At 38.2% G+C, this 12,689-nt stretch overlaps 1 protein-coding gene across 2 annotated transcripts in view; it reads right to left on the reverse strand.

Moving 5' to 3' along the window:
- DLC1 (DLC1 Rho GTPase activating protein) overlaps nucleotides 1–12,689 on the reverse strand; it is a 230,857-nt gene that overhangs the window by 90,853 nt on the left and 127,315 nt on the right. The window contains exon 1 of one of the 2 annotated variants that reach the window (XM_040596322.1): nucleotides 10,525–10,820. The exons of the other annotated variant lie outside the window; for it this stretch is intronic. Coding sequence (XP_040452256.1) covers nucleotides 10,525–10,639 — 115 coding nt within the window. The 5' untranslated portion in view covers nucleotides 10,640–10,820. Of the gene's footprint in view, nucleotides 1–10,524; nucleotides 10,821–12,689 lie in introns of those variants that run through there. 2 annotated transcript variants of the gene reach the window in all.

The raw sequence follows: 12,689 nt of genomic DNA on the forward strand, positions 1-12,689 counted from the left end.
CTCCTGATTCTGCACAAAGAGAGATTTTTAGGCAGCACCTTATGACAGAAACAAGATGAGAGTTTTTCTTCTTCAGGTCGGTTACATGCATCTCCGTCACTGCATCATCGGGTAAAAGCAGTGCGAGACAGGGAGACGAAATCAGTGTTCGGTTTTACTTATGTAACTCAAAATGTCTATCCATGGTTTCTTTGCATTTTGCAACCCAACAGACTTTCATTTTAATTTGAACTCCTGTATTCCAGCAAGATCACTCAAAATTTGTGGGTGGCCCCTCAATTACTGATTACTTTTTAACAACCTAACTGAGAGTAAAGCAAACCTCTCTTTACCAAGCTGCTCAGAAAAGCTGTTTTCATTTGCACTGAAAAACTTTAGTACATGGCTGTGTATGGCTGTAGTCCCTGAAGTTCATCTCTGAGCAGGATTCAACAAAAACCAGAAATATTTGCTGAACTACTGATCAGCAGAAACATCATGGCAGATGGATCTCACATGCTTGAAACTTTAATTTGCCATCTTTAAATTAAAGTGTTCAAGATGAACAGAAGTAAGCATGGTGAGTGCTAGTATTTCAAGGCAAACACAACACACCAGGAAGCTACATACCTGTCTGAGGGCAAACTAGAGATGTTTGACAAGTGACAGAAATGGAGAGAACAAAAAAGATCAAGGCCAGGCTTCTTTTGTACCAGCTTTTTGGGAACAGTTCACAGCAGTGTCTCTGTCCCCTCAGCTCTGAACACTGACTGCAAAGATGTGCAAATGACATTGCAAAGAGAAGTGCAGATAAGAAGACAGGTTATACAAAATCCATGGCTGAAAGAAAACTGTCTACTGCCTAGCCTTTTGAAGTGAAAATTTCTTATACGTTTTTTAACTTTGAAGAATACCAGATTAATGAACCGTGTAAAAGCAAACAAGAATATTTTGTACATTTAATGTTACATAAAGTATGTACCAGACAACACAAATTTCCATTTTCCTTAGGCTTACTAACTAGAGCCAGTTTTGTGCCTTTAGATTTTCTGCCATGACTGGCAGTGACAGGCAAAGGCACGTGCCAAACCCTTCTCGTCCCAGGCTCACCAGGGCAGGCCAGTTGTTACTTCAGCTCAGGTGGCAGATACTGTGCTACTGCAGGACGGTTGCCAAAACAGAGCTTCATCAAGTAACAAGGGTAACATGGCAGAAACTCTGAAAGCTTGCTGTGAAATTTGAACATGAGCTTCTCAGAATACTGATAGAGACTAAAAGCTTTTTGGAGCATCAACACTCTGTTTTTCTCTCAGAAAAAGACAACCTAAAGCTTAACAGTCTTGTGTTCGGTTCTGTCTTAACTCCCTGCCAAATGAAGTTGTACTGGTACAAAATAGAGACATGAAAAGTTAAAGTACAAGAGAAAAGCAAAATGCAGATTTTCCTTTGTCCTTATGCCTTTTCAGTCATTGCCTTTCTATTGGGCAAGTTCCCTCAGAGAAATGTGCAAAATTCTCATCCCTATTTGCCAGAAACTGTAAAACAAACCACTCTAATTTACATTAGAGTATAATCCATACGCTACAGTCATGGATGAGCTCTATTCTATTGACATGAGAGAACATGATGATTATTATTAAATTATTATGATTAATTAAAAATAAAATTAATGAGAGACAGGGAGTGAAGTAGTAGGATGAAGTCACAAAATCCTACCTTGCAACCTCTTTGCACATCTGGTCATAAATTTTAATTTATCACATTGAAAATTCCTTCTCAGATCTTACTACCCATTTGTGCTACACACATTTTTTTTTCTGCTGTTCAAGTAACTGACTGGCTAGCTCCTGCCCATTTCTTATTTTGCTAATTCGCTTCTTTTATTTACCCCTTGGAAGTAGAATCTGCCTAAACATTCCTATCCTATTATTTTTATAGACAAACACATCCATAACTCCAAAAATAAACTATACAGCTAATTGACCTCACAGTCTGGAAGTCCTGATACTAATGAGCAACCTCTAGTACAGTGAGATACTTTCTGCACTGAGAAAATCTGGCCCATTTTTTCTCTCCCCTACTCATCCACAGATCCCCAGCCCCCTTTGGGTCCCTGCAAGCTGGTAAATGTGGCAGCGCAGGAGGAAGCTGATAAATTCTCTGCCTGTGCTGGTCTGAGTGATCGCTGCATTTTTTGGGGTACATAATAAATATATTTATATGGTTTCTGAAATTCCTCCACTGAGCACTGTCAGTGATTGTTTTGCAGATTATAATCTTTTCAAAACAGGACTTTCTTGATCTCAGTTTCTTACAGTGCTAAGGATGCTGTAATGTTTAGTAAATAACAGTATCAATCAATCAGTGTGCTCTGAGGCCTTTCTTTCTTTCACACTTCTCTTCATATTTAACCACATAGCTACATGAAATGCAAGTTTAGGTGTTTTTGAAAATCCACTTGAGCTTCTTAATGGGATGTGCATTGCAATGGAAGCTGTTTTGCCAGCACTAGTTCTGTTTTCAGTGGGAAAAAGGTGAAGGAACTAGCCTTTGGAAATGGTTGAAATTCTTGTAAGTGGAATGCTATCATATAAAATTAGCAAACATATAAAACATTTATTGCCAGAGAGATACTATACAGATGCTTGGTTCTGGTTTTGTTGGTTTTTAAATTTTTTTTTATTCCCCCCCCCCCGCCCCCCCCCTCCTTTTATTGCCAACATCTTCCTTAAGTATTCAGCTAGTTCCTAATATGTAGCCTGCAATATAACTGGGCTCCCTCCTGTGTCTGCTCCAATAGTGGCATTCCCTCAGAGTAATAAATATTCTCTGTATGACAGTTAGGTTTAGGCATGATTGTAAATACAAAGTTCAGGATTTATAATATCAATTAATATTATCTTACATCCTTATTTCCTGTTGTCTTCATAGCTAAACATGTTTACTCTTAAATTAGAACATAATTAGTAAATAATATAGCTCATTTTTACTGAAAATAGCAGCTTGGCAAAATGTTTCCTATCATCAGGGGCTGACCTTCCCAAAGGCTGAATATCCTGGAACAGCACATTGTAATAAGAGAAATCAGTTATTTTGGATCTTGGCCAAACACTAATTTAATTTCTCCAGCTGCCCCCCTCCTTTCCAGCTCTTCTTCCCACTCTCCCCAGTAACACTCACATATGTGAGTTGAAGTTAAGAAGTTGCAGTTGGTAAACAAAACAAAGACAAAACTGCTAAGAAGTTAATGAAAACATCAGTAAGTCATAGCATCTGGATCTCATCATCAACCTCTGACGTAAGGAAGATGTCCAGATGTTAGCAGAACTGTAGCAGTTGAAATATTTTGTGAGAGAGGCTCCTTCCAAACAATCAGATGCAAAGCAGTTCAGCACTTTCAGCAGTTTTTAGGAATGTTTCAAATACATAATGGTCTTTCAGATGTGCGAAATGTCTGCTTGGTGTCGAAAGAATATAGAGTCCAGGGAGCCAAGTCTGGGAATCAGGAGCCCCCATTTTTTGGAAGTGCACGTGAATGTTCAAAGAGCAGGAGAAGATGAGGCCTCCTGGTTGTCTGTCATAAGGAGAGACTTCTAGCAGAGACACGATACTGCTTATCTTGTAGTTTAACAATATCCACAATGATGAATTATGAAACTGGGTCCGGAGAGAGCAGACCATAATTTTCATCTTTCTCACTCATTTTTAATCCCTGTCTGACAATGTGTACCACATACAACCCTTGCATGCTGAAAAGTATAAATGATGAAGCTGGTTTCCTAACAGGTTGTTGCCAGGTGTATTGTTTCTTTCCTTCCCCTCATGTCCAGTGGTGACATTTTTCATGTGTGGGTGCTCATTCTCTGCAGAGCAACATGACTGCTTAGTTCCTCTCAGATATGTTTTGTGGGCTCTGGGTGTGCTCCCTCCCTCCTTGGCCCACGCTTATGAAGAAACAGTTTGGAGTCCCCAAGAAAGCAGGAAAGTTAATTCTAAAAATTCCTAATTGCTGAAGTGTTCTGGTCCCGAATTCCTCTTATACATATCCCCAAAATCCCAGGCACAGGACAGGACATGGTGCTGCTGGCTGATTGCTGCAGTCCTAGAATTGGCTATGATGACTGTAGAAAACCAGAATGCTGAAAAAAGGGTGTATTTCCATAATCCCCTCCAGCTGTTGTAACTTGAATGCATGAGGATTTTGTAGCAACCACTTCTATAATATGCTTAGTGTACTGTGTACTTCTTATTGTAAACTTGGATGAAATAGTGCCATTGTTGTAGCTTGATTACAGAAATGATGGTGGAGCTCCATGAAATAAATGTTTTAGATTTCACTAATGGAGGAAAATGTGAAAGTCACAAATAAAACTTTCCAACTGTCCAGTCCCCCAACAGTGCAATTTAGCTCTGCTGTATGAAAATATCCACTACAAATAGCCAAGGTGACACAGTATGCACACTTTCTTTTCCCTATGAGTGCTCCAACCTTTACTGGTAACAGACTTCAAATTAGAAGCATGAGGAGTGTTGGAAACAAGACATTCCAGCAGCTGAAAATAAACAACACCAGAATCATGCTACAGGCAGCTATGACCCTTCTGGCACTTCTCTACGTTTTCATATAGAGAACGAGAAATTAAAAAATAGAACATGGAATGAGAACCTAAGGATGCATTTAATTCCAAATGCCCTTTTGAATGAGGATTTTGACTGAAGCACTTTTCCTTAAATGAGTTACAGTCATTCCATGATCAAAACATCAGTGCTAAATAAGACATAATACTCTATATATCTTATGGAAATTTAGGGTGACAATATTTAAAAAAAATAACAAGCATATGCTGTGCATGAAATGTATTATTTCTGATTGCATTTGATATCTAAATTTGAAAGATGTGAAGAATTATAAATCACATGAATGAAAGTAGCATTTTCTCCAAAACCTGCTTACACTACAAGCTTGCTCAGTAATTACATGGATGACAACAAAGCTCTTGACTACTCTCAAAGGGAGGAATCTCTAACATGATAACGATATTTGACTATCCACCCAAAATAATTTATTATGGTGTTTTGCACTTTATCAAACAAATAACGTCTTTTGTTATCAGACAATTGTTTACTCTTTTCCTGTTTCTTTTCCATAAATTAGAGTCTATTTACGAGTACATATCAAATCAATACCTGATCATTCTCTACCTCATGGGAAGTGGTTATTTTTAATATTTATAAAATAGCCTGAATAAACCACCAAATCTATAGGACGTTGTCTCCAGATTAGGAGTCAGTAATTTTCTAAAAATGCTGATACAGCCAAACAGTGATATATCTGAAGCTGTGGTCTTAGGTTCTGCGACATATCCATTTTCTAAAATCTTATTTCACCTACCTACACTATACATCTTTCTCCAATCTCAGAACAAAGCAAACACTTTAATCAGTAATTTTTCTTCTGCATAAGTATTAATTTTAGAGACAGGTAAAATGTAATGCAAAACACTTTACCTTAAACTGGGCCTTTAAAATTTCCCAAGGATGAAAATTCCTTTCTTTACTTCCTTTACTTCCTATAGATAGCTATATATGTATATGCCTGGAAGTGTAAGCAATAGCTGGAAATTGTTTAAGAATGAGTAAATCCTATACTCACAGATTTTGCAGTCCATAAAAAGGCATGTTTTAAGGCATCATAATTAAGAGGGAAGTATGAGAGAAAACAGCAACTATAAACCAAATGGAAATAGAGGGATGCTGATAATGGAGGACAAATCAGCCTTCAGCAAGAGCAGATAGCGTGTTGCAGATACTCCCAGTGATCCTAGACAAGTTATGCAAAGGTTGATATGGCCAGTAGTAAGAAAAACTTAAATAATGATATAATTCTTGCTAATCATCATAAATAAAAAAAATAAAAGGTCTACTCAAAGGGGCCTGCAGAGAAACTTTTCAAAAGTAGATTCAAAATTAATTCAGATTTTATTAAAAACATGGAAAATAGATGAAAGCTGACTGATAGTCCTTTAAAAGGAATCTAAATGGAAAATAGTTCTCTCTGTGGCTACATCTTTCGTGATAACTGACAAGGACATATATAACCTTTCTAGATGATTCAAACACTAGCAAAGTAGGCATAATGAGAAGTGGTCTGTAACAGATCTTTTCAACTGAGTTATTTTTCATTTATTTGGCAATTAACAGAAAACAAAACCAAGAAAAACAAGGGTGACAAAAGCCCACTTTATTTTTAGTGGGCCAAAAGTCACAAAATTAACTTAATTCTGGGGTAAATGAAATATTGTAAAGTTTTAGTGAACTGAATTAAGAAAAAATTGAAAATTGAAAATGATAAATGGTAAGTAGGTCAATCAATAATATAATTTCAAATAGAAAAGTTGAAAGTTTATTTTTAAAATACCAAATAAGTAATGTTTTCCCACAGGCTTTCAATGACTAAGCCACTGCAGCAAGCTAGACGTAATTCAACAAACCTAGACTACCTACACATTCTTTTTTTTTTTTTCTAAAATACTAGATATTTCAGAAGACTATTTAGCTTTTCTATCACAAAAAAAAACAAAACCAAAAAAACCCAAAAAACCCCAACCAAACCAAAAAGCCCAAAAAAGAGATTGGGGCATATGAGTATTTGGTTGTACTCAGTGTCTGACCATGTTTTCTAAAAAATGCTGATGAAAATGAAAAATGCAGGACTTTTTAGTCATTTGGTATGGTGGACATAATGGTTCTTAGTACAATGCAGATAAATGCTACATCGTGTCATCTAGAGTCTATCATGCAGATAATTCACCCAGCAATACAGTGGAGGCACTAGGAGAAATCTGTCTACAGTGTTTTGAGGATATGTACGTTTCAGAGCTGAGAACGACTCTTGCATGCTCTGGAGAAGCTCACCGCTGCCGCCCCTCTTGTGCAAAAACCCCTGGTCTTTATTGGGAGGCCTGTCACTGAAGAAGCCAGAGTGTGCTTTCCTTCCCAGCTAAGGCTTGACATCAGTATGGGGAATAAACTGGCAATTCCCAAGGAAATGTTTCTGTTTCTCGTGAATGCAATAACAGGAAAAGTTAAAATTTTCAAATTGCCTATTTAGGGAATCTGGCAACTTGAGTCTTATTCTGTCCTCTTACTCTTTGCTGTTCATTCCATTGCTCCAAATTGTATCCCATCTCTTCTGGGCATTTTTGATGTCCCAGCAATTGAAAATGCTTCCATTGTGTTTAGTGATTTATTTAGTGATTAATTTTCCACATATTAAGATCACCAGATACGACTGCAAACATGCATCTAGATTTTGTCTGCATAAATTAAGAAAGAGGAGAAAAGACACTGAGTGGAAAACCATGAGCCGTGTGCCGCCAAAGGCAGTTTGATCATGATGTGATTACACCGAGTTGCAACTCGCTGCTGCTCAGAACAGGTATTTCATAAATATGTACCACATTTGTACAAGACACCATATCTATACAATAATAATATACCATACTATAGCATAATAATATACCATATTTATACAAGTGTACTTGGCCCCAGCTGGCTGAAACACAGGCGATTCTGCCACATGATGAGATGGCACACACAGTAACTCAGCCCTGGTGTTAGTGTCCAACAGCAGTGTGAGGATGCTGCTCTGCGGTACTCCATCATGGCCAGGGTAGGGTGGCACGCAGAGGTGACCTGAGAGGACAGTTTGTATTTGTTTGCCTCCCTTTACTGTGCCTGCCCAAAATCAAAGCATCTTTAGCTATTATCTTTTAGTTTCATGCAATTTTAATGGCATTTTAAATATTTTTGTTACTTTTTGCCCAAAACTAATGCTACCTTTCTTTTTTGTCATTAAGACTACATGATCTAATAGAAAACATTTTCTGTGATGTTTTCCCTAGCTAGAAGGTAGATAGTACTGCCTGTTCGATGAGTATATCAGGTTATATTGCACAATTTGCTATTTCTGTTGCAGTTTTTTTTTAAAGGTAAAACATTTTTTGGATTACTTTTTCTTGAATATGCCATGAAGAATGCATATTTCACATTTTCTTTTTTCTTTTGCAAATACTGTGTTCTTTTTCAAAGGTGTGTCCTGATAACACAAATTGCTGATCTAAGTGGATTTCTTATTTCAGTGTCATGACCCTTCTTTACCATTTTTAGGTAGTCAGCAGTTTAAACTGCTGATATTCCAGAGAACAAACAGAAGAGCAACACAACTTGTTGCTGTTTTGTTTCTTTTCCTGAATCTGTTATTCATGAAGTATTTTCAAGAATATACCCTGCTAACTACTCCACTTACATACTGCACTGCTTACTGGGGGGTTAGCTTGATGGTTTTCTGACTTTCTGACTGACAGCAGCCCAAATATACTAGTGGACTGACAAGCCTACATCACCAGCACAACCTGGAAAATTGAACTGTCACTGCTTTTAAGGGTCCTCTAACATCTAAGCCTTGTATTGATAAAAACTGTGACGTTCATGTTCACAACCATCTGCCAAGTACAATAAAAACATGCCGACCCTTATCAGTGCAGCTAAAGAGGCTAAAGGGTTCATGTTCACTCTGCGTTTCTAGGAATGTGACAGTCTCAAGAAATATAATTAGCAGTTGTCCATCCCTCAAATATTTGACAATCATATGCAAGGTTAAATATATATGTTTATCAAGGCCTTTTGATATCCTGATAAAACCTGTGTATTTTCATATGTAGGTCACATACAGAAAGTGTAAATTACATGTCATTATATGCTTTCCTATGTGAACTGATGAGAGGAAACCCATTTTATAGAAGATGGTTGGTAGTAGTTTTCTTATGTGGACATAGGCCAGAGGTGCTTGTAGTCTGTTGATACAAATGCCATTCTGAACTTAACTATAAATTAAAAAGCTTACTTCAAAGCATTCACATAAACAACTCTAGCAGGTGGAATGGAAATGAATTCCAGGGTAAACAAGTGTCCAGCTGACCAGGCAACACACAGATTAAACAAAAGCTGACTTGGTCCCACCAGCTTGCCTTTTATAGATTTGTGTAACGTCTGTGCCTTTTCACTCAGAATTTCTTTCTTCTCAGTGCTCCTTGCAGTAGAGTTTCAACAGCATGCTGAACATCAGGACCTGCATTGTGACTGATGTTCCATGCCCTGCAGTCTCAAAGCTACCAAAACAGTCCAATTTTCTAACACACCTTTGAGAGATGAAATAAACTATGCGCCCAGTTCAGTTTGCCATGGAAGAGAGGTTAATTCCAGCACTTTCACAACACTGCCATGTTTGTGACTAACTGCTGAGCACTAAAGTAAATGCAATGTCCCCATCTCCTGTGACCATGAGGCTTTACTGTAAAACAGTTGTAATGCTGAGGTCCTTTGCCCAGGAAACTCACTGTCCTTTGTAGTCTGTGGGAACAGGCACAAGATTTATCTAGCCATTGACACAGAACAAGTTTTTTTATGAATTGCTCTAATTTAAAGCAGGTTTTTGCCCCTGTGTTTCTTTATATGCCATGATCACTCCCTGCCTGATTACCTGATGTAATCAGTTTTGGAATTGGCGTGCCTTCACAAATGTGTGTTATGCACTTAGCTGCTCTTCTCCAAAACGTAAGTGCAGGAGAATGATGTAAAAGTTTAGTTTACATTAGTGAGCCATATCGTCTGCTTCTCCATCATCTCATCCTTGATCTTATCATTATTCACATTTCTCCTCTCTCCTCTCCCCCTCCCCCCCCCGCCCGCGGGATAAACCACCCCCACTGTAAGTATACAAACAAACCAAAGGATCCCTCTGGCATGTCACACCCATTGCACATTTCTGCTGCCTTTTCTGAAACCTCTAAATGCTGCAATAATAAAAGTAACAACCCCAGCAGGGTGGATGAGAAGCATTCAATCTAACAGGCAGACAATAACAGAAGAGCAAAATAAAGCAAGTTAAATTATCTTCTGCTCTAGCCCTCTGTTATGGTTTGCCTCGAGTTTTTGAGTATTTGCAAGTCAAAATAAAAATGTGAACTGTAACCATATAGTTGGATGGTAATTTATATCTCAGAAACCTAGCTCTGGCATACCTGACACTCACTTGGAGCTCACAGCACTGAAATCCTTGCCAGAGGAAATACCAGTAATTGCTCAGTGCACAGCCCAGATATTCCAACTGACACACTCCTTGGCTGCAAAGCACTCTGTAACACAACTCAGTGAAGCACATCACAGCAGTAAAGCACAGAGTCTGACCTAACAGCAAAATAAAATGCTTCAGCGCACTTTAGTCTGAGGAGTTTGCACCGTCATATCAGACAAAAATTCACTGTTTTTTTTTCTTTTTTTAAACGGATGTTTATCTCGTCTAATTGAAGGAGCACATACAGTCCACCGTAGGCAAAGCACCGAAGTAACGTGACACAGAAACAAAAGGCTGGAGAGATACTTAAAGGCGACATCAATACATTATGCAAATGATGCCACTAATTACCGTTATTGATTACGGTCCCTTACAAATCTTAAAATATACTTATGTAATGTGCTTCTCACCTGCCAGTCGTCTGTCTCTCGTGTTTTTCCAGATAACGTCCAAGGCTCTAGCAGTGGAGTCCCTGATATGATCACTAAATGATCTTCTCAGAGGGGCTTTCACTGGGTGATGCATAATGCAGATCGATCACACATCCAGAGTCAAATGGCTGCAGCTTGGCCCCGGGAAAAAGGGCATTCTTTGCCTGGGGATCTGTCCGAGTTTCTCTTTGCCAGGCAGGCAGGTTGTTACTTTATATAATTTGTCATCAGCCTTGTGGAGCTTTTCCTTGAAGAGTCAGGCATTGCAGTTCTCACTGCGGATGCAGAAAAGCTCAGACTGCAGCCAGCCTACTGGAAAGCTGCCAAAATCTTACATCTGGAACAGTTTACAAATGAGCTAACGATACAGTCATTTAGATTTGGGGCTTTATTTGTGGATATCTATAGGATTCTAGCTTCCTGTTTAATCAAATAACTTACCAGGCACATACTTGCATGCTCATTTATTAGGATAATATTTCCCTGCTTAACTGATATTTCAGGTAATCTTTCATGGTTTGACATGAAAAAGGTAAGAAACAGAAAAGAGATAAAGTAATTTTAAGTATCTGCAGTTCAGGTACTTTATTTCATTACCATATTTTTCTTGCATATTACCCCATCTGTGGCACAGAATAGGGCCTGATTCTGAGTTTCCTGTATGTAGTAGTACTTTATGCCAACACAGTAATGAAGGGATGGAAATATAAAAATGAGAGGAAAAGGGGAGACAAGAAAAAAGGAGAGGGAACTAGGCTCCTGCATCTTTGCTGAGTAGAAAGAGAAGGTTCCATATGTAAAAAGTTTATGTATGTAACTGAGATTAATAGTCACAGTAAATGAAGACATTTGACCTTGCTTATTTTGACCTTTTTAATTGATTACTTTGTCCTGTGGCTTCCCTGAGGGAGAGAGGGAGGAATAAAGGGGTAGCTAAGACTCCTTTCCTAATGTTATGTATGCCAATATGTGAAGAGGTGAGACATCCCAGCCTAAAAACGTAATCCCCTTTGTTATTGGGGAAAGCAAGAACTGTTGAATAAATTTGTCTTCATTTTAATTCTAGGTGGAGTCCTTGATTTTCACAGCAACTACAGCTGTTAAAGTCAGATGCTGTTGTTTTCTTGAGAAGTATTATGTTATCATTAAAATTGATTGATTAACTTCTCACAAGGTTGGTGTGCACAGATCAAATTACAGAATCACAAATTTCAGCCTGCGGAGTCCCACTCCCTTTGAATTTCTTCCTAAGAACAAAAGAGTTTTTCATTTAATTAGACTAGATAATTTATTTCACACTTTCTTATTTGTTGTAACTTTTTTCCAATGCCTTCTCAGTTCCCTTTCACTAGTCCTCATTTCCTTTAAGACAAATCATGATCTTATTCCAACAATGAAAAGAAATTTACACGATTTGCAATAGTGTAACTGAGGGAAGAATTGGCTCACCATCTATTTAAAGCAGATCATATTTTTTTTCCTTCCAGGCTTTTGTCTTTTATCTTTATAGAGCATCTGCAGACATTAATGTCCTGTGTACATCTTTGAACAAAACCAACAGCAGCAAGGGATCTCTACAGTCTGCAGTTCCTTTCTTCATTACACCCCTCCTACTTTTTGAGGCTGGATGGAGAAAGAAGCATCCAACACTCTAGAAAAATTCAACTACTCTTGAAATGTGTGGTTGTTTTTTTTTGTTATTATTCTAGCAAAACTTCCTTGTAGAACAAGTGACAATGCTTACATAGGCAAATGCTGACATGATGACCAGAGTGTAATCTATCTACTTTGAAACATGTGCGGCCTGTTCAGGTGACATCTGCTATTGTTTCTATTGGTGACCAGCTCAGAAGAACACTTGTTCATTTTTAAATGAGGATGTAGTAAGCAATACCTGGAGCTGAATGTGTATACCTCTGTATTTCAGCTGAGTACCACTGTCAGAGGAGAACAGAAGGCAATGAGGGAGAAGGCAGTCTCAGCAGATTTTTAACTACCAGTGGCTATGCCTATGTTACCAACAACGTGGCCCAGAAAGAGCAAAATAAATGGTACCAAGGTTCTAACATATTTTGAGGTGGGGTTACTATGAACTAGGTCTACCTGGGTCTCATGAACTGAATGAATCCTCACCAAGGGTTGAG

Source organism: Falco naumanni, chromosome 1 (assembly GCF_017639655.2).
Source record: "Falco naumanni isolate bFalNau1 chromosome 1, bFalNau1.pat, whole genome shotgun sequence".
NCBI lineage: Eukaryota > Metazoa > Chordata > Aves > Falconiformes > Falconidae > Falco > Falco naumanni.